General features: G+C 43.1%; 1 protein-coding gene across 1 annotated transcript; it reads left to right on the top strand.

Annotated features, from left to right (window-relative positions):
• Positions 1–149: 149 nt before the first annotated feature.
• On the top strand, positions 150–22,121 carry LOC309564170 (C-type lectin domain family 2 member F-like; the record flags this gene model as incomplete). The annotated part of the gene is made up of 4 exons (XM_082268797.1): positions 150–171; positions 944–1,125; positions 19,857–19,963; positions 21,908–22,121. The coding sequence occupies 4 exons, from the start codon at positions 150–152 to the stop codon at positions 22,119–22,121; spliced, it is 525 nt and encodes a 174-aa protein (XP_082124923.1).
• Positions 22,122–23,697: the final 1,576 nt, after the last annotated feature.

Below are 23,697 nucleotides of genomic sequence, written 5' to 3'. Positions count from 1 at the left end.
GTATGGCTAAAATAGCATCACATTTGCACCAAAATATTGTAGGACCCTTTTTTTCTCCACACCAAATCGCATTGCATGGGTGTGATCACCCATGCGACGCAATTCTGGCAAGCGCACTGCATTTTGCAATCTGTTTCGGGGTATCGTTCATGGAACATGAAGCCCCTGTTGGTATTGTGACAATTTGACATGCGATTTGTCATGTAGAATTGCATGTCAAATCGGAGCCTATTGCCGGCAACGGCACCGGTTCACACTGAGGGTGGGTTTGAAATCATTCAGGTGAACGCACACAATTTCAAACTTGCATGTCAGTACGAGTTTGAGGGCAATTTACAGACATTTGTACGGGTTCATGCACAGATGTTTGTTGAAATCGCTCTGAGGTCGCCAAAAATAGTGCAAAGTCAGGGTTGCACCAGTTCGGACAGTGACGTTACCGGCAATAGGCTCTGATATGGCATCGGCCGGATGTGAACGGGGGCTTAATGTTCCATGAACAACACCCCAAAACAGATTGCAGAATGTAGTGAGCTTGACAGAATCGCATTGCATGAGTGTTCACACCCATGCAATGCAGTTTTGATGTGGGGGAAAAAGGGTCCACATTTGCACCAAAATGTTGAGTCTTTTTCCCTGCACCTAAATCTTATCACATGGGTGTGAACATGCGATGCAATTCTGGCAAGCATTGCATTGTGGAAAAGTGGGAGTTACTGAAATAGCAGAGAGGTGATTTTACGCTAAAAATGCCAAAAAATGCTAAAAAAAAACGCTGAAAAACGCAAAGCAAAAAAGCTGAAAAACGCTGAAAAACTCACTACAAAGCTACTGGCGTTTTAATAACATCCAGTGTGCACGAGGCCTAAAAGTTTTATCATTTTCTAATAATTTTTGTCTAATACATAAATTTACTAAAATAAACTATTTCATCTATTTGTAGGAGAGAAACCTGAAACAGAAGAGGTGAAGTGTTCAACAGTTGCAGACTGTTTGGATGATTGGGTCTCATACAGAGGAAAATGTTACTATTTCTCAAACCAGAATGGTTCATGGATGAACAGCGAGAACTTCTGCAAATCACACAATTCATCCCTGGCAATTATTGATAATGAGAATGAAATTGTGAGTAATAATAAACCCATTTCCACCAATCAACTGACACTCAGCATGATCATAATATAATTCTGTTATCCATTATACCAGACTACAACTGACCACTGGGCATGATCATAATACAATTCTATTACACTCTATACATAGAACACTACATCCCCAACATGACCCACCACTGGACATGATCATAATACAATTCTATTACACTCTATACATAGAACACTACACCCCCAACATGACCCCCCACTAGACACAATCATAATACAATTCTATTACACTCTATACATAGAACACTACACCCCCAACATGACCCACCACTGGACATGGTCATAATACAATTCTATTACACTCTATACATAGAACACTACACCTGTGAAGGACGAGGCCCATATGGAGTAGGAGGGAGGTTGAGGTGGTGGTGGATGTGGCGGTGTCATAGGCGTGCGCACAGGGTGTGCCGGGTGTGCCTGGGCACACCCTAATCACCTAGGGCACATTAGCATTATCGCTCTGCCATAAGAGAAGTGCCACACACTTCTATTTCACTTTGCCAGCAGGGAGAGTAATGTACCGGGGCCATATACATGTAGGCAAACACATGCATGTTTATTTAAACTTTGGGGTGCACACCCTAATGCAATAGGCTGCGCACACCTATGGGCGGTGTAGGTGGACGAGGTAGCCAACACTGCTTTTTTTCAGTCATTTTAAATGAGGGTACACCCCAAAAGAGTGAGAAAGATCAAAAATATAACAATGGCTGGGTAAGGTCGGTATCCATCTCTATTCTGCACAAGGTACGGAAAAGTCCCGTGGGATCCATGCCTGGTTCATTTTAATGAACGTGAGCTTGTCCACATTGTCTCTGGACAGGCGGCTGCGCTTGTCTGTGATAACGCCCCCAGCCGTGCTAAATACACGTTCAGATAATACACTGGCTGCAGGGCACGCCAACACCTCCAAGGCGTAAAGGGCAAGCTCAGGCCATGTGCCCAATTTGGAGACCCAGAAGTTGAAGGGGGCAGACCCATCATTTACTACATGTAGGCGTGTGCACACATACTGCTCCACCATGTTGGTGAAATGCTGCCTCCTGCTAAGATGTTCCATATGAGCTGCTGGTGCTGCTGTTTGTTGTGGCGTGCTGACAAAGCTTTTCCACATTTCGGCCATGCTAACCCTGCCTTCTGAGGTGCTGGCGGTGCCCTGGTTGCGTTGGCGACCTCTTCCTCCTCCTCCTCTGCCTTGGCCTTGTGCTTCCACTGTGGCCCCGCTGTCAGGTGGGAATGCCAGCAGCATGGCGTCTACCAGCGTGTGAATTAAGGACGATACGTTAAATTCAAAAGGTGTATCTCACACGTACCGATACAGACTATGCCGTAATCTAATTTTTTACACTCCAAAAGGGTATATTGAATAGCGGAATAGAAAAAAAACTATAAAACGGTGTATCTCACACGTACAAACACAGACTAGGCCCCGATTACAATTTTTTGTACCCTAAAGGCAGGATGAGGATGAGGAGTAGGAGGAGTTCGGAACAGGAGGCAAACTGAAGCACCCTGCAATCCTCGGCGGTGGAAGATGCGCCCCAAAAGATTGGAAGGTGTATCTCACACGTACCGATACAGACTATGCCGCAATTTAATTCTTTTTACCCCAAAGGGTGTAGATTGAATAGCGGAATAGAAAGAATTTTATAAAATGGTGTATCTCACACGTACAAACACAGACTAGGCCCCGATTACAATTTTTTGTACCCTAAAGGCAGGATGAGGAGTAGGAGAAGGTCAGAACAGGAGGCAAACTGAAGCACCCTGCAATCCTCGGCGGTGGAAGATGCGCCCCAAAAGACTGGAAGGTGTATCTCACACGTACCGATACAGACTATGCCGCAATTTAATTATTTTTACCCCAAAGGGTGTAGATTGAACAGCGGAATAGAAAATATGATATCAAAAGGTGTATGTATCTCACACGTACAGACCCAGACTAGGCCCCGATTACTATTTTTTGTACCCCAAAGGCAGAATGAGGAGTAGGAGGAGTTCGGAACAGGCAGGAGGCAAACTGAAGGACCCTGCAATGCTCGGCGGTATGAGATGCGAACCAAAAATTGGAAAGGTGTATCCCACACGTACCGATACAGACTATCCCGCAATTTAATTGTTTTTACCCCAAGGGTGTAGATTGAATAGCGGAATAGAAAATATGATATCAAAAGGTGTATGTATCTCACACGTACAGACCCAGACTAGGCCCCGATTACTATTTTTTGTACCCCAAAGGCAGGATGAGGAGTAGGAGGAGTTCGGAACAGGCAGGAGGCAAACTGAAGCACCCTGCAATCCTCGGCGGTAAGAGATGCGCCCCAAAAATTGGAAAGGTGTAGCTCACACGTACCGATACAGACTAATCCGCAATTTAATTGTTTTTTTTTTTCAAATATTTTATTTATACAAAATCCCACATACAGGTTATTGCCAAATCAATACATCACTTTCCTTACTTATCCATCACTTTAATGAAATATATCAACAAAACCGAACCAAAAAAAAAGGGGACAAAGAAAGAAAAAGAAAAAAACCAAAGTAGGGGGGAAAAGGGTAGGAAAAAAGGAGAGAAAAAAAAAAGAGGGGGGGAAAGAAGGGGAGGCCGCCCTGGATTCACCTATAATAATACTATATAAACTAGGGGACTTATTCTCTGACCTTCCGACTCAGTACTGGCTGTTGATCTCACGGAGCACAGGAAATTCCTCCCCCGTTCTGGTAGAGCAAATCTATTCCATGCGCCCCATGTTTTATTATAAAGTTGCTTTTTGAATTGTGCAGAAAGACGTAAGTCTTCCATTTTATTAATATCTTCAATTTTACGGGCACAGTCACTAATTGTTGGAGGAAGAGGTGTCTTCCAGCATAGGGGTATACATGATTTAGCTGCGTTCAAGATATGAAACTGGATCGACTTCTTGTAACTCTCAAGGGGCAGGGTGGAAACATGTATTAAAAAAAAGCTGCATTATTCGGGATCTCCCTCTCCGAAAATTCTTGGGCTAACGCATACACTTCTCCCCAGAAATGAGCTAGCCGAGGGCATTCCCAAAAAATATGTAAGATGGTTCCCAATTGCTCCTGGCATCGCCAGCACTGATCTGAGACATTTGCAGAAAACTTGTGCAGTAAAGAAGGCACCCTATACCATCTCGTAAGTAATTTATAGTTTGTTTCCTTCACCTTGGTACAAACGGGGGTTTCCAGTGCCAATGTAATTATTTAATTTTCCTGTTTTGCCGTAAACCTACAGTTAAGGTCTCTTTCCCATTTTTCCAGACAGGGCAATCGTTTGCCCTCTGGGGGTAAAGCCAATAGATGGTAAACTTTAGATAGTAAATTCGGTAGTACGTCGTTACCCACAAACGTCAAACGACGTTAAGTCCCTAGTTAATAACTTAGGAGCAGGAAGAGATTGTAAGAAATGATGCAACTGGATGGCGTTCCAGAATGGAAGACGGTAGGGGCCGGATAAGTCAGTAAGGCCTGCAATAGTGGGCCACTTATTGTCCTGAATAAAGTTTGAGGCCTGTAAAAAACCTTTTCCTTCAAGTCTCGTAGAGATTGAACCGTAATCCCCGGGGCAAAAGCTGGATTACTCAGTACTGGAATCAGGGGTGAATCGACTGAGGTTAGCACTGATCGTTTTATTAATAAACTAGAGACCTTCAAGGTTGAACCGATTGTAGGGTGCTGCACAATATCTTGAGGTAGGTTTTTATAACACCATATGGCCCCTCCTAGATCTGCCTCTGATTGTAGTTGTTCAATCTGTGCCCATTGTTTAAAACTGGAGTGTCGTCTCCAGTCAATAATTCTTCCCAAGTGCGTTGCCTGATAATATTTAAAAACGTCTGGGAGAGCTAAACCACCTTTTGACTTAGGCCAGGAAAGCTGGGTACGGGAGATACAAGGTTTTTTATTGGCCCAAATGAAGCGGGTAAATAGCGAGTGAACTCTTTAAAAAAAAGAGGGGGGAATGATAATAGGTAATGTCTGAAATAAATAGAGCAACTTAGGGAGTATGCACATCTTTAAGAGATTGCATCTCCCAAACCACGAATGTAAACCCTGTTGCCAGCCTTCCAATAGTGCACTTATACTGGTCATTTGAGCAGGGAAGTTGACCTTATAAATTGCAGATAAGTCCGAGGGGATGTTTACGCCCAGGTACTGAAGAGCTGTATCAGTCCATCGAAACGAAATAGTGGATTTAAGATGGGAGAGTACACTTGACGTTATGCCTAACCCCATGGCTTCCGATTTATTGTAGTTTATTTTCAAATTGGATAGCCTTCCGTAAGTATCGAATTCGCGTAAGAGGTTTGGTATAGAAATCATTGGTTTTGTTAGTGAAAATAATAGGTCATCGGCATATGCCGAGACCTTGTGCTCCGTCTTCTCTACCAATATCCCTGAGATATCTGAGTTTAAACGTACCCTACGTAGAAAGGGCTCTAAGGACAGTACAAAAAGTAAGGGAGACAGCGGGCATCCCTGACGCGTGCCATTAACTATATGGAACGAGTCAGAGAGAAGCCCGTTGGCCTTCACTTGCGCTGAGGGGTCAGAGTAAACTTGGGAAATCCAGGATATCATGTTTGCCCCCACGCCAATCTGACGTAGAACTGCGAACATGAACCGCCAATTGACCCGATCGAAAGCTTTTTCGGCATCGGTACTCAAAAAAATGCTGGGTGTATTAAATTTCAAAGCTATATGGACCAGGTTCAATACTTTAATAGTATTATCTCTTGCCTCCCTCTTTGGGATAAATCCCACTTGGTCCAGATGGATCAATGATTCCAGATGGGGCGAGAGTCGTAGTGCCAGGAGTTTCATGAAAATTTTCAAATCAGAATTTAAAAGAGATATTGGGCGATAACTGCCACATGCTGATAAATCCTTCCCTTCTTTTGGGATAAGGGAAATATGAGCCCTCAAGGTATCATGATGAAGAGAGGAACTCAGTCCTAAGTCATTCAAAAGGGAAACCATATGAGGACCAAGTATCGAGAAGAATTTACAATAATAAGATACTGAAAGACCATCAGGTCCAGGAGCCGAATCCAGCTTCATAGAGTTTAATGCGCACCTTAGTTCCTCTAGTGATATTTTCCTCTCAAGTTCTCGTTGAACTTCCAGCGAAAAAGCTGGAAGCTCAACAGACGCGATATATTCGTCTATTTGGGATATTGGTGCATTACTATCTGATAGATCATATAAAGATGCGAAAAAGTCGCGGAAGGTCTGAGTTATCTGTTGTGGGAGGGACATCTTCTGTCCTGATGGGGTAAGAATGTGGGGGATGTACGCTACCCATCTCTGTTCCCGTACTGATCGTGCCAATAGTTTTCCACATTTATCTCCCTAAGTGTAGGTATACTGACGGCATTTCTGCAGATCTGCCTTCACTTTAAAATATAGAAGATCGGTAACTTGTTTGCGTAACGAAAATAATTCCTGTTCTACCTCTGAACTTTGACGTTTTTTATGTATTAATTCTAAGTCGTGGATCCTAATATAGAGAGAATTCAGGATTTCGTTTCTCGTTTTCTTAATATGCGCGCCGTTTTTAATTAAGATCCCCCTGATTACTGCTTTGTGTGCTTCCCACACCACGCCTTCATCGCAGTCCGACGTTTCGTTAGAAGAAAAATAGAAATTAATTTCTTTAGATACCTCCTCAACTACAGTCGGATTTTGTAAGGGCTTTCATTAAGTTTCCAGAATCGCATACCTTTCGAAGTCATCTCCGACAGGGCATAACTTAACGTGATCGCTGCGTGGTCTGAGTACGTGATAGACTCTATACCCGTCTTTTTAACTGCATGTAGGTCTCGGTGTGGAATTAGAAAAAAATCGATCCTAGAGTAGGATCTATGAGGGTGTGAAAAAAAAGTGTAATCCCTTTCTCCTGAATGTTGCATGCGCCATATATCTACAAGTTGGTTATTATGTATCGTCTGCAAGATCCGTTTATGTATGCCAGGAGAGACCGAGGAACGCCCTGTTGACGTATCTACTGCGGGGATCAGTGAGATGTTGAAGTCACCTCCGGCGATCAATCGCCCTTCTGAAAACTTTGATAATTTAGAGAGAGTACGTATAATAAAATGATCTTGATTGTCCTTGGGTGCATAAAACGTCGCCAGGGTGACCACAACATCTCCCACCCTGCCCTTGAGGAACAAGAAACGACCCTGGTCATCCTTGTAAGTCTGGATTAGTGTCCATGGAACCCTTCCTGAGATTAATATTGATACGCCCCTGGATTTTGCCGATGCACTGGTCGAGTTGTAAGTCAGTGGGTAGTCCCGATTTCTCAAGACCGGTAGTCTATCCTCCCTAAAATGGGTCTCCTGGATAAAAGCTATATCCACTTTACGGTGTCTAAGGTCATTGAGTAACAACTTTCGTTTTTCTGGGATATTAAGTCCCTTTGCATTTAATGAGAGAATCTTCAGTGAATCCAAGAGGCCAAGGAAAAAAGAAAAAAAAAAAAAAAACCTAAATACGCAGAAATCCTGCGAGAAGCGCATTAAGGTGAATCTCACCTAAAAAAAAATGCGCAGGGCCTAAGAAGGGAAGTGAGTGGAAAAGAGAACAGGTAAATTTAGGAGCCCGATCCCACTCGTCCGGACCAGCTAATTTTCAAAAACATTCATATGCAATACATATTCGTATACAGAATGAGATAAATCATGATTCATGGAAGAAGCACTTTCCAAAAAAGAGAAAAAAAAAAAAAAACGACACATCACCATGGGAGAACCACGCAATTTCATAATCATCATTCCTACATAAAGAATTCGGGTGCTCCAACCCCATAGAGAGGAAAGGAAAGAGCAAGAAAAAAAAGGAAAAAAATTAAAAAGAAGGGGGGGGGGGGGACAGAGACAGGGGCAGGTATATACGAACTTCGTTGCACACTAACTTTTACCCCCTTGTAACCACAGGAGGAATTCGCTAGTCTAGATTTAGGAGTACGGCATTGCGTCCAGTGTTTATTACTCTGTGCATAGCCTCCCCAAACCGGTGTCTTCCGCCCTGTCCAATTTCTATCGCCTAGGCTAGACTACCGATGAAGTGTAACGGTCTTAGCATCCCTCGTTAATCTAATCAGAGTGTCTTCCATAGGCATGCGCAGCCTATTGCATTAGGGTGTGCACCCCAAAGCTCAAACACGCATGCGTGTATATATTATATATATATATATATATATATATATACACACACACACACTTTGTACACACACACACTATATATATATATATATATACATACACACACTTGTCAAAAGTATTGGGACACCTGCCTTTACACACACATGAACTTTAATGGCATCCCAGTCTTAGTCCGTAGGGTTCAATATTGAGTTGACCCACCCTTTGCAATTATGCCAGCATCAATTCTTCTGGGAAGGCTGTCCACAAGGTTTAGGAGTGTGTCTATGGTAATGTTTGACCATTCTTCCAGAAGCAAATTAGTGACGTCAGGCACAGATGTTGGATGAGAAGGTCTGGCTCGCAGTCTTTGCTCTAATTCATCCCAAAGGTTTTCTATCGGGTTGAGGTCAGGACTCTGTGCAGGCCAGTCAAGTTCCTCCACCTCAAACTCGCTCATCCATGTCTTTATGGACCTTGCTTTGTGCACTGGTCCACATCATTTGGTTGCGGGGGGATTATAGTGTGGGGTGTTTTTCAGGGGTTGGGCTTGGCCCCTTAGACTCTTAGGGAGTCAGCATACCAAGACATTTTGGACAATTTCATGCTCCCAAATTTGAGGGATGGCCCCTCCCTGTTCTAACGTGACTGCGCACCAGTGCACAAAGCAAGGTCCATAAAGACATGGACTTAGCATGGGTGGTGGAAAATTAACTTCAAGTGCAATCATTTACATTATAATAGTAACTAAAACATATAAAATTAAGTGTAACAATCTAAAAAATAAAAATTCCGAAGTGCTCTACTGGTGTGAACCTTCCAACTAAAAAGTTTTTGCACTTAAGTTAAATTGTATGGCAAATATCTGTAGAGGGGTTCCACCATCACTGCTAAGTTTTGAAAAATATGTATGCCTTATTTTCCTTTTGATGTGTATTACAGGTGAAATTACATGTGAGGCACTGATATGGACTGATAGGCAGCACTAATAGGCACTTGTTCTCAGCACTGACTGGCACTGATGAGGCTGCACTGATGGGCACTGATTGGCAGCACTGAGAGGTGGCACTGATTGGCAGCACTGATGGGTACTGATAGGTGGCACTGACAGGCAGCACTTCTGGGCACTAATAGGCATCACTGATGGCTACTGATAGGCCGCTTTGGTGGGCACTGATTGGTGGCACTGATAGAAAGCACTGATAGGCACTGTTAGATTTCACTGGTGGGCACTGATAGGTGGCACTAATAGGTGGCACTGATAGGTGGCACTGATGAGGCGGCACTGCTGGGCACTGATAGGTGGCACTGATAGGCACTGATGAGGCGGCACTGCTGGGCACTGATAGGCACTATTAGGTGACACTGATGGGCACTGATGAGGCGGCACTGATAGGTGGCACTGATGAGGCGGCACTGCTGGGCACTGATAGGCACTATTAGGTGACACTGATGAGGCGGCACTGGTGGGCACTGATAGGTGGCACTACTGGGCACCACTTATGGACACTAACAGGGGAGAGGGGGAGTTTCACATTCAGCAGACAGTGAGACTTGCAAGAAGCGCTCAGTCTGCCTGCAGAAAGAATAGGGAAATATGAATTCCTCTATATGCAGCTTCCCCATCCCCCTCCTATCCAGCACACACACTTGGGCAATGGGCACTCACCTTCTTACCGCCGAGGCTCCGCCCCCTTCTTCCAGCCGAGGCTCCGCCCCCTTCTTCCCGCTGAGGCTCCGCCCCCTTCTTCCCATCGTGGCTCCGGCCCCCGCTAGCAGCACAGACTGATGGAGCTGCCACTGCAGCTGCCTTCACGCTGCGATGCGGGATCTCAGAGCACGCCGGCTGACACCCCACAGGGCTTGTCCCCCCCCATTGATACCCCACTGTGTGTGTGACACTTTCATGTATGTGCTGCTTTCAGGGAGAAAGACCAGCTGGGGTGGGCGGGATGAGCAGCTGTCAAACACCAGCCAATGATTGGGCTGCTTAAGAAAGGGGCGGAACCACATAAACAAAGCGGCCGCCCAGACCCCATCCCATTGGCTGGTGTTCGATAGCTGTTCGGTCCCGCCCACCCCCGACATCAACCCTGAGTTTTGACAGCTCGTCTTTCCCCCTGCAAGCAGTAACATTACCTGACAGTGTCGCACACACTCAGCGGCTCTGACAAGCCTCACTATCTGCTGGAGCCAACAGCACAGCCGCCTCTCCACCAAGTATCTCACTACCCTCAGTGCCAGAGATGAAGATCTGGCCCTACACTAACAGACACAGGGTAATTAGAGTGTGCCCAGGCACACCCGGCACACCCCGTGCGCACGCCTATGGTGTCTTCCCCGTGTATTCCTACCTTTTAAGGGTAGGATGATCAAGATCCGCCCTAACCGGTACCTGGGTATATCTATTCCCCTGCAAACTATGTAACCCCACCACTCAATGTTTATATCACTTTCCTCTTTTCCCTTCTTTTTTTCCCCCTTTTCCCTTTCCCTTTATTTCTTTTTAAAATCACCTTAAGTGAGAGAGAGAAAAAAAATAAATAAATTATGACCAAATAGGTAAGGGTCCTGTAAGTGTCCTGAAAAACGCGTACCGAGGTAGATCCCACCTCCGAAATATGCACAGGCCTGAAAGTGAGAGAAAAAAAAAAAAACAGGTAGATTTAGAAGCCCGATCCTGCCCGTCCGGCCAGTTAATTTTTCAAGAATGCAGTACATATTTATATGAAAAAGAAAGCAAAAATGCAGTATCTCCTAATTCATGCAATAAGCCTAAAAATAAAAAAAATAAAAAAATAAGAAAAAGAGGGAAGGGGATAGGCGGTTTAGCAGATTCCTCTCAGGGGGTCTAGCGCCACTTTTTCCTTTACCCAAACTTATTCTTCTCTTCCCTTTCTCTTCCCCTTCTCCTTTCCCCTTCTCCCTCCTCTCTTCCCTCCCTCCCTCCTCCTCCTTCCCCTCCCTTCCTCTTCCCCTATCTCAGCCCTCTACCTTTCACCTTTATAACATTGATTCCTCACAGGAGAAAAAACTACCCACACATAATATCAACTTTAAAAAAAAATGTGAAAGCCTCTATAGCTGTAAAACAGGTGAACATACAGGTGTACAGTCCTTTGAGGGAGGATGATCTGTTCCGTGCATGGTGTGGTTTATAAGAAATTGTTTTCTCCCGGGGTGCTTCAATTTAATTCCCCACCAAAACAGTAAACCAGTAAGAAAGGAGCTTAGGAATGGGATGGGATGGTTGGGCACATCAAAGGGTTCTCTGAAACTTAATTCATTCTCTATTGTCCTAAGGATATGCTTCCAAAGTATATTCCTCAGGAGCAAATCATAGTAGGAACAATCTTATAGTCGACACAAAAAGGGGGCTAGAATCGGTTATTGATCGGTTATTGATCTTGATCTTCCCTCTATTATGCTTTAGCACAGTACCCCGGCGATCTCCCAAGCCGCAGGGAATAGATAAATGTCCATGCTTTATGGTAAGTGTTCTCTCGTGTGTGAAGGTTGCTGTATACTCCTAAAATTGTGGTTTATGCAAACTAAATTGTGTCTGTTAAAGATTGTTGCAAGTGCGCCCTAGAGCGTGGAGGGAGCTGAAGCCAGTCCGGTATCTCGATGGGGGCAGTATCCAAAAATAAAAAACAGGCCTTCAGATCATCTCTAGATCGGAGGGTAAAAGAGGCGGATGCTTTCCGAAACGAGACAGAGAATGGAAAGCCCCATCGATATGTAAACCCCCGTTGTTTTTCGCTAGATCTAATAGGGGCGCAAGAGTGCTCTGCGGGAAATAGTAGCTTTAGAGATGTCTGGCAAGATTTTAATCTGCTGATCACTAGTTTCCAGCATATGTAGGTCCCATGCTTTCCGTATAACCAATTCTCTATGCTGGAACCTATGGAACCTGATAAGTACATCTCTGGGTCTTTTTGGGTCCTCAGATCTGTGGCCTGTAGCTCGGTGAACCCTATCAAGTTCCAGATTTGGTGGTAGCGCCTCTCCTAAAAGTTTTGCCAGGATATCAGACACAGTGGTCCTTAAGTCCTAGTGCACTTATCCGCTGCTCCATAGCACATGTGGCAGATTCTTCTGCTTGAACCCTCTCATCTAAAGCTCCAAGTTCGTTTTTAATTACTACAATGTCCCTTTTATGAGCCTCCTCAATACGACTCACCATCTGCTCAAGATCCGCCTTACGTGGCAAAGAGCTGAGAAGTAAACGTAACTCCTCATCCATTCTCAGTGTAACAGGGCTGTAAGTATGTTGACTTATGCCTTCTGTTGCTAAAGTAACAGTGGAGCCAGATGGGATGGAGGGCTGTGGAGGGTCATTCGAGGAAGACATAGAGGGCATAGGGTCCTTATCTAACATAAATTGAGTACCTCCATCAGCACGGGACATAGCTGGATTCCTTGCTTGGTTCGCCGCACACAGTTCCACAAGCAGATCCTTCGGTGCTGCCGCGATCTGCATGAATGCTGTCTGAGTCTGCGGTGTCTGTGGGATCTCTGGAATTCCTGGTATCTCCGGTATCTCCGGAGTCACTCCGGTGTGGTGACTGCTGAATCAGTGGAGTCGGCGGCGTCAGCGTCTTGGCAAAGAAGCGTTTGATCTCTGCCCGAGTCACTGGTCTGTTAGCAGCGCTGCGGGCACTCTTACTCCCCCGCTTTTTGGCCGCTTGCATTCCTCCTGTACGGCACTGTAAGCGTGCTGGGCCGGGTGAGCTAGAGGACAGAGCTCATGGAGAGCATAGCTCACACGTCCATTTCCGGTCACGCCCCTTCAGAAAAAAAAAAAAAAAAAGAACCGTTCTAACACGTACCATTTAATTGTTTTTAACCCAAGGGTGTAGATTGAATAGCGGAATAGAAAATATGATATCAAAAGGTGTATCTATCTCACACGTACAGACCCAGACTAAGCCCTGATTACTATTTTTTGTACCCTAAAGGCAGGATGAGGAGTAGGAGGAGTTCGGAACAGGCAGGAGGCAAACTGAAGCACCCTGCAATCCTCGGCGGTATGAGATGTGCCCCAAAAATTGGAAAGGTGTATCTCACACGTACCGATACAGACTATCCCGCAATTTAATTGTTTTTACCCCAAGGGTGTAAATTGAATAGCGGAATAGAAAATATGATATCAAAAGGTGTATGTATCTCACACGTACAGACCCAGACTAGGCCCCGATTACTATTTTTTGTACCCCAAAGGCAGGATGAGGAGTAGGAGGAGTTCGGAACAGGCAGGAGGCAAACTGAAGCACCCTGCAATCCTCGGCGGTATGAGATGCGCCCCAAAAATTGGAAAGGTGTATCTCACACGTACCGATACAGAATATCCCGCAATTTAATTGTTTTTACCCCAAGGGTGTAGATTGAATAGCGGAATAGAAAATATGATATCAAAAGATGTATGTATCTCACACGTACAGACCCAGACTAGGCCCCGATTACTATTTTTTGTACCCTAAAGGCAGGATGAGGAGTAGGCGGAGTTCGGAACAGGCAGGAGGCAAACTGAAGCACCCTGCAATCCTCAGCGGTATGAGATGCGTTCCAAAAATTGGAAAGGTGTATCTCACACGTACCGATACAGACTATCCCGCAATTTAATTGTTTTTACCCCAAGGGTGTAGATTGAATAGCGGAATAGAAAATATGATATCAAAAGTTGTATGTATCTCACACGTACAGACCCAGACTAAGCCCTGATTACTATTTTTTGTACCCTAAAGGCAGGATGAGGAGTAGGAGGAGTTCGGAACAGGCAGGAGGCAAACTGAAGCACCCTGCAATCCTCGGCGGTATGAGATGTGTCCCAAAAATTGGAAAGGTGTATCTCACACGTACCGATACAGACTATCCCGCAATTTAATTGTTTTTACCCCAAGGGTGTAAATTGAATAGCGGAATAGAAAATATGATATCAAAAGGTGTATGTATCTCACACGTACAGACCCAGACTAGGCCCCGATTACTATTTTTTGTACCCCAAAGGCAGGATGAGGAGTAGGAGGAGTTCGGAACAGGCAGGAGGCAAACTGAAGGACCCTGCAATCCTCGGCGGTATGAGATGCGCCACAAAAATTGGAAAGATGTATCTCACACGTACCGATACAGAATAGCCCGCAATTTAATTGTTTTTACCCCAAGGGTGTAGATTGAATAGCGGAATAGAAAATATGATATCAAAAGGTGTATGTATCTCACACGTACAGACCCAGACTAGGCCCCGATTACTATTTTTTGTACCCCAAAGGCAGGATGAGGAGTAGGAGGAGTTTCGGAACAGGCAGGAGGCAAACTGAAGCACCCTGCAATCCTCGGCGGTATGAGATGCGCCCCAAAAATTGGAAAGGTGTATCTCACACGTACCGATACAGACTATCCCACAATTTAATTGTTTTTACCCCAAGGGTGTAGATTGAATAGCGGAATAGAAAATATGATATAAAATTGGTGATTTTTCAATAGCACATGTGAACACAGCAGTGTCTTATATCAGTCAGCTCTGCTTCAGGCTATGAAGGGGAAAAAAAAGAAAATTTCCCTTTAAGTATTGTAATTTTTAAATAGATTAGTACAGACTATGCCACAATTTAATTTTTTTAACCCAAAAGGGTGTATATTGAATAGTGGAATAGAAAAAAGTGTATACATTTTAAAATCACTAGCACATGTGAACAAAGCAGTGTCTTATATCAGTCAGCTCTGCTGCAGGCTATGAAGGAAAAAAAAAAAAATTCCCCTTTAAGTATTGTAATTTTTAAATAGATTAGTACAGACTATGCCACAATTTAATTTTTTTAACCCAAAAGGGTGTATATTGAATAGTGGAATAGAAAAAAGTGTATAAATTTTAAAATCACTCAATAATAGCACATGTGAACACAGCAGTGTATTATCACAGTCAGCAGCACTGAAGGAAAAACGCTGCACACAACTGACTGATAAAAAATATTTTTTTCTCCCTCCTCCTCAGCGGGCAAAAAGATTGTGTGTTCACTGCACCACCCCACACACAGCAAAATCGATGTAGAACACTGACCCTGCCTATTCTCCAGCCTTGCCCTAAAATGATCGATAAGATCGGTCACTGGCACTGAAAACCCCCCACACAGCAAAATCGATGTAGAACACTGACCCTGCCTATTCTCCAGCCTCGCCCTAAAATGCCCTAATAACTCGCCCTGCCTGCACTCCGACCTGACCCTGAATTCTTTTCGGACAAAATATAATTTTTCACTGTCTGTCCCTAATCAGCAGCCAGCACGTATGATGTGTGCTCTCTCCCTAAACTACAGCAGAATTACGCAGCGCGCTGGGGCTCGAACTTATAAAGACATGGTCACATGCTTCAGATGGCCAATCACAGCTACTAATACATTAGTAGGCATGGCTGGGATGGCTTAAGGCACACCAGTTAAACGCTTGTTGATTGGCTGTTGAAAGCCCGCCATTAAAAGCGCGCCATTACATACAAACCCGGAAATAAAATGACCGAACACGGATTTTAAACGGGTAACAAAAATCCAATTATTCGGTACGAACACGAATAATACAGTCCGTGTTCGCTCAACACTACCCAGGAGAGCAGCACTGCCACAGTAGGATTACTGTGAGCAGTCGGAAAGTGGTTAAACAAACATTTAATGCTGCATTTAGCCAAAATAAGGGCTTTTATTCACATCTAAAGTAAGAAAAGAGCTTTCTCTGTCTTTTTGTGTATGTGATCCAGCAGCTAATAGATACCTCTGTGCTGAGAATTATTTAATTATAAAGATCTACTCAATAAAGAGAGAATTGCAGGGAATCGTGATGAGAATTTTAATCTTTAGGCAGAAGTAGTGCAGCTGAATGGGGAATTATTCCAACTCTGCTACTTTGGCCTTAAGTTTGAAATTCCCTTTTCAATTACCTGTAATTCTCTCTGTAGCACCCTCCAATGTAGGTGCTAGGTAAAGATTTTCAGCTGGACTGTCATGTCTCTCAGGTGTGGCTGTTGAGACTGGGGAGTCTCCCCACTGTACCTAATGAGAGGGTTCTCATTGGGCAATGGAGGAAACCCAGCCAATGGTTCACTCAGGCCTGTATCTACCCCAGAAAGGCAGATTCTGCTGCACAGCATTCTGGGAGTGGGAATACGTTTGAGGGGAGAACATGACGCAGCGTCTTTGGTGGAAAGTAGAGTCCCGCAAGGGAGAGTACGGCTGTCTCTCCTCCTGTCAGAGGAATCGGGTGTTCCAGGTGGCTTGTCTGAGGGGACAAAAGGGCTGAGCTGACCGGCAGAGAGGATCCGGTGTGCCAAGGAGTAGCGGAGCTGAGAGGGGTTGAGTTTCAGGAAAGCATTCCCAGTTCGTGAGTACTGCAAACTGCCCCTGGGGGGTCTGCCAAGTGAGAGGGGACCACTCCGGAGAAGGTCAGAGGGATCCGGGTGCTAGCTAGCCGATGCAGGAAGCAAGTGTGCAAGGTGCCAGTGTGTGGACCCTGAAGTGTACAAGTGGGTGCCAGTGTGTGGACCCTGAAGAGTAAAGGGGGTGCCAGTGTGTGGACCCTGAAGTGTAGAGGGGGTGCCAGCAGTTGGGCCCTTAAGTGTACAGTGTGCAGTGTACAGTGTTGAGAGTTGCAGCAGCAGAAGTAGTTTACAGAAGCTACCTCAGGCAGGGAGGACTGGAGGGAGCAGTGTTTAGGACTTTTGAGCTAACCAGAGTGTCAGAAGTCAGGTTTCAAGTACAGTACAGCAAGTCAGTGTTTTTGAAGCGCCAGCAAGCGTTGGTCGGCCCCCAGCCAGCATCAAGACAGCGCTGAAAGGCATTTTCCTTCAAGTGTCCCATTTTGTACCTAGTTGAGCCAGAGGAGTATCCCACTCATTCCCTTCTCCCATCCGTAATATAAATAAACAAAACAAACCAAAGACGCCGGACTGGTCTTTGACTCAAATCTCACACTTGGGTATTCAGCTTAATTGGGCTGAAGGTGTTACCGGTGACCATGGCAGACCCACATCAGGTCCAATGCCTAAAAAATCTGCTACATTTGGGGGCTCGTCCGGGATTTTTGCCATTAGTTACTGGGTCGGTTGCCCCTGGCAACAGCAGAAGAAAAAGACGTAAAAGTCGATTTTTGTGCCCAGAACTGTTGTTTTTTTTAGTTGCGGCAAGTGCATCATATGCACAACATCTAAACACCGTAAAAGGAAAACAATAGATTTTAGGTCACATGTTCATGGCAGACAATACACTATCAACAAGTTCATCACTTGTGCGTCTACACACGTTACATATCTACTTTCATGTCCATGCGAACTTCAATATGTAGGTAGGACCACTAGGGAGGCAACCACATGACGTCACTGCGTCGGCTGCGTTCCGGAAAGGGGTTTGTGATCGGCTTTTGATGTGGATTTCCAAGTTTTCTACATGCTTGTGTCTTTTAACAGTATTGTGAGTATTCTTATCCCATAATTTTAATAAAGATATCTTACTTGCTTCACTATATTACTTCATTCCTTCCTTTGAGTGACACCCGAGGGGTTACAAGTTTTGAGATCCATTGGTTCATATTTGAGGTCCATTTGTCCCTTGGCTAACCCCCAGAAGGGGACCTACTGCGTTGAGGAATCATTGGTCCAACTATTTCTACAGGCCCACTAACCTTTTGGTTCTGGTAAGTGGATCCCCAAAAGGGTTTTTTTGAGGCACCTTCCACTGTGTGGAGCATCATAGCACTTTTTGGCTTCAGCACCTTGCCGAGTATGGCTGCACCTGATGTGGGACTGTTCACATAATTGGAATTATATACATATATATTTTTCAAGATTTGCTTCTAGCACATGAGCACTTTATGATTACCATTTTATTAATTGATGCTATTTATTTTTGAACTATTTAGTTTTAGCACGATTGCACCTTATAGAGATTATTTCTTAATAATTTATGTGGTTTACACGTATTTAATTCAATTTGGATATTTGCACATTGCAAGCGCTGTTTTTTGGCATATTCTATTTTCTCTGGTTTTTGCCTAGTGAACAGCAGCTGCAAACACATTTATTAACATTCATAGTTTTAATTCTAAAGTGCGGGTTATAATCTTTGCACACTATAAAATATAATATAGCTGTCTTTCGAAATTCAAAAAAAATAAATAAAATAGACTGAAACAATAGGATAAAAAACAAAGCAATAAAATAGAATAGAAAAAAAAAAAAAGAATAGATAACAACAGAATATAATAGATTAGAATAGTATCGATTAGAAAGAATATAGCAGTCTTCCGAAAATTAGAATTTTGAGAAAAATAGAATAGACTGAAACAGAATAGAAAGCAAAGGAATAGAAAATTATAGAATATAACTGAATATAGATTAGAATAAAAAAGAAATAGAAAAATATAGTCGTGTTCCGTAGTTCAAATTTCAACATTTGAATTTAGAAATTAGAATACAACAAACTAAAATATAATATAGCCGTCTTTCAAAAAAAAAAAAAAAATAGAATAGACTCAAACAGAATAAAATAGAATAGAAAGCAATAGAATACAATAAAAAATAATTAAAAAAATAATAGATTAAATAGAATATAATAGATCAGAATAGAATAGATTAGAATAGAGTAAAAAGAATATAGCCGTCTTCTGAAATTTGAATTCAAAATTAGAATTTTCAAATTTGAATAGAACAGAATAAAATAGAATATAGCCGTCTTCTGAAATTCGAAAATAATAGAATAGAAAATTCTAAAGACACTGATCACATGGATCTACTATGTAGATCCGTTGATCAGTGTCCTTACAGCTCAAGCCACAGCCAATCACAGTAGAAAGCACGCCCCTAGGGACACACACAGCCCCCCCCCTCCCAAATAAAGTTGACCCCTTCACTACCAGTGTATTTTTACAGTAACAGTGCATATGTATAGCACTGATTACTGTAGAAATGTCACTGGTAACCCCAAAAGTGTCAAAAATGTCAATCAAGGGTCCGATCTGTCCGCCACAATGTCGCAGTACCGCAAAAAAAAATCGCAGATCGCCGCCATTACGCGTTAAAAAAAAAACAACAAAAATGACAAAAATCTTTCCCTTTGTTAGTAAACGCGATAACTTTTGCGCAAACCAATAAAAATACGCTTTTTGCGATTTTTTTTACCAAACATAGGTAGGATAAAACAAATTGGCCAAAAATGTTAAAAAATTTTGATTTTTACATTTTTTTTGGGGGAATTTCATATAAAAAAATGTGAAAAATATTGCTATTTTTGCAAAATTGTCGCTCTTTTTTTGTTTATAGCGCATGATCAAAAAATTGCACTGGTGATCAAATACCACCAAAAGAAAGCTCTTTTTGTGGGAAAAAAAGGACGTCAAATTAGTTTAGGTACAGCGTCGCACGACCGCGCAATTGTCCGTTAAAGTCACGCAGTGCCGAATCGCAAAATACCCCCTGGTCTTTTAGCAGGAAAATCCTCCGGGGCTTAAGTGGTTAATAGATTGTCTTTATGTGTTGCAGAACTTTTTAAATCTCCTGAAACATAACAAATACTGGATTGGACTGAGCAGGACACAAGATAACTCAAGCTGGGTCTGGACTAATGGAACATTCTACTCAGAAACATTGTAAGTTTAACTCCTAAAATGTAAAGGTCAGCTTCACCTCAAACCGATATTTCAATTTTGGTTCTACATTGTTCTATTGACTTACCCTCCCCCCTCCTTTTTATTTCATAAAGACCCCAGTGGAAACTTTCTTGGCAGTAGTTTGAAATGTGTGCCAAGACTTTACTTAAAGCGTAACTCCACTTTTGTTGAGAAAAAAACCTTCCCCTCTGGGTGATCTCTATACATTACATGGTTTTACCAAACTTTGTTGCAGATTCCTATCTTTTGTTATTCTCAAGAAATCATTGTTTGTTCCTCTGTGCTGAGTGGGTCTAATGGGAGTGGTTTCATAAGTATCTATCAGCTGTGGCAGCTGCAGGGCTCTAATGAGGAAAGCTGCTGGGCCTGCATCCCTTTAGACATGTTCCTTTTGGCAGTATCTCACCAAAATGACATTTATGTTGCAGGGGATACCAGAAATCTGACTTGTATCTTAGTGCAGACTTCTGGAAAAATTGGTGAGCCAATCACAAATTATGTTTCTGGGGGTGTGGTCAATAGGGAATCGACCAATTATTGGCAAAGCCGATATATCGGGGGCCAATATGCACTTTCCCCGATATATATCAGAATCGGCCCCGGAGGTTACCGATATTGCCGATATTTCAGGAAAGTGCTTGTACCGGAGTGATACCTGCAGCTAGAGTCATCACCCTGGTACCGGCGTCCATAGCCTACGGTCGACTGTCTTGTACTGACAACCGATGCGGCTGAGAAGCCGCTCAGCTGTCATTACAAGGAGTGGGAGGGGACGCACCCCCCCCCCCTCCCGCTGCCTTCCGAGGCTCGCCCGGGTCTCCCATCCCACCAGGAGTCCCAGGAAACAAGCCTGCACGGCCGCCGAAGAGGAGACCAGATCAAAGCCGCATTCGGCTCTGATCGGGTCTCCATGTAAAAACCCGGAAGTGATGTCATGACCTCACTTCCGGGTACTCGGCGCCAAATTTAAAAAAATGACAGCATTCAAAACAGCCAAACTTGGCGTTTTAAATGCTTTTAAGTGCAGAGGAGGGGTTTGGGGTCTTTTAGACCCCCCAGATCCCTCCACCAGAGTACCTGTCAAAAAAAAATGTACGAAAATATCTGCCAATATCGGCCGATACCGATATGCGATGACCAAAATATCGGTATCGGCAATAAAAAAACAATATCATTCGATCACTAGTGGTCAGTATACATTCTGTGTACAGAACACCACCAGGCGGCCATATTGCATTGCATTTGCAGAAAATTACAGCGGCTGCAGATTGAAAAGGAAAGGTCATTTTTAATAACATTCAATTACAATACGATTTGTGTCGCAATTGTATGCGCTATATTGTTTTTTTCTGTATTTGCTATTCTTTTTCCCCACGAAAGTGGAGTTACCCTTTAACTTCTCCAGTGCATTACTAAGTGATCAGGGGGTCCAGTACAAAGTCATTATTATCAGACCTACTGGTCCCAGTTTGGCTCTGCTAAATGGAGCAGCTTTGTATGCCTTCCAATCACAGGGCTACTATTATGATTGTTTGGAGATCATACAATTAGGATTGCACATGGATTATCCAAAATCTGTTGTTGTCATGAACATTTATTAGCTCTACATTATCAGAGTTAGATCTATATTCTTTGCTGATCTCTGAGCTCTATAAAAAGACTTCCTTCAGCAAAGCAGATAACAATGAACAGTAAACGTGTGAAAAAGACACCACACCTGCTGGTTTTATATGAACATGCAAAATATTCATACGCTACGTTTCACCTGACAAAAAAAAACTTTTTAAATTTGTATTTATTAGTCCTGACTATAAAAGGTATAGAAAGAAAATATATATGGAAAACCATTATATACAGTATGTGATCATTATCTAATAACGGCAAACTTTTTACTTATTATTATGTTTTGTTCTTTGTTTTCAGATTTAATATTTCTAGAAAGCCACTAGTCCCTGGTGAATCAGAGCATGTTTATCTGAATGTCAAAGGTTTTAAAAGTGAGAGTGGAAAATATAAAAATAAATGGATTTGCAGCAAGGATTTTTCTAGATCATCCTCCCTAACACACAGAGACAACAATAATAATTTTATTAAAAAAATATTAATAATATTAAGAATAATTAAGAATTATACATAATATTATACATTTTCCTCCTAATAATTTTTAATTCTTAATAATTCTTACTGATACATTATATTATAATTAGTCTTAATAATAAATTAATAATAAGTATATTAACAATGACATACAGTAAAAGAAAGGATCACATGCTCTCTGTTTTGAATCTAATGGGTTATTGCAACATATATGGGGAGTATTCGGATTGGGTGGGTGTGGAAAGTGGGGTCCACCAAGGTTCTGTCCTGGGACCAATCCTGTTTAACTTATTCATAAATGATCTAGAGGAGGGGATATCTAGCACAATCTCGGTATTTGCGGATGATATTAAACTAAGCATGCCAATATCTTCTATGCAGGATGTGGAAACCTTACAAGCGGACCTGAACAAAATTGTGGGGTGGGCAACTACATGGCAGATGAGGTTTAATGTTGAAAAATATAAAGTAATGCACTTGGGTGCCAGAAACACGAAAGCAAGCTACTCACTAGGGGGGAAACCTCTGGGTGAGTCTAGGATGGAAAAGGACTTGGGGGTACTGGTAGACAACAGGTTTGGCAGTGGCATGCAATGCCAAGCTGCTGCAAGCAAAGCCAACAGAATACTGGCATGTATAAAAAAGGGGATTCACTCCAGAAATAAAGAGATTATTCTCCCACTCTACAAGACTCTGGTCCGGCCACATCTGGAGTATGCTGTCCAGTTCTGGGCACCGGTCCTCAGGAAGGATGTGCTGGAACTGGAGAAAGTCCAGAGAAGGGCAACAAAAATAATTAGGGGAATGGAGGGCATCAGCTATGAGGAAAGACTACAAGCACTGAACTTATTCTCTCTGGAGAAGAGACGATTGAGGGGGGATATGATATCAATGTACAAATACTGTACTGGCGACCCTAGCATAAGGAACAAACTTTTCAGAGAAAGGGAATACAATAAGACACGTGGCCACTCACTAAAACTAGAGGAAAAACGGTTTAACCTTAAAATACGTAAGGGGTTCTTCACTGTCAGAGCAGTAAGGATGTGGAATTCTCTTCCACAAGCAGTCGTATCAGCAGGGAGCATCGATAGTTTCAAAAAACTATTAGATGGGCACCTTAAAGACCACAACATACAGGGGTATACAATGTACAACATACAGGGGTAAACAATGTACGGTTAACAGCAAACACACACACACATCATAGGTTGAACTGGATGGACTGTTGTTTTTTTATCGACTTAACAAACTATGTAACTATGTATATAATCGCATACACACAAACGATACACTGTCAGTCAGTGCAAGATGAAAGCAGCATGAAAATCAGCAATACAGCGTGGTGGCTGCAGGTGACGTCATAACTCCTCCCCCCGTATGCGTTACGTCCGTAGGCGGGACTTCATCAGCGGGGTCAGCGAGGCCACTTGGTGGATGGGATGCACGGGTCTTCACGGGACTCCAGTTCATGAAGATTACTTTCATCTCTTTCCACACAAGGCTCCTCTTCCTCTGTTAAGTTGCCCTATACTGTTTTATATGGACTATTTCTTATGATTATTGTACTCTCTGGATATTATTTACTTATGTTATACATTATTCATGCGCTGCAC

This window comes from Pelophylax lessonae, assembly GCF_965119305.1.
Source record: "Pelophylax lessonae genome assembly, chromosome: 9".
NCBI classification, from domain to species: domain Eukaryota; kingdom Metazoa; phylum Chordata; class Amphibia; order Anura; family Ranidae; genus Pelophylax; species Pelophylax lessonae.
This window is presented reverse-complemented; position numbering and strand designations above follow the sequence as displayed.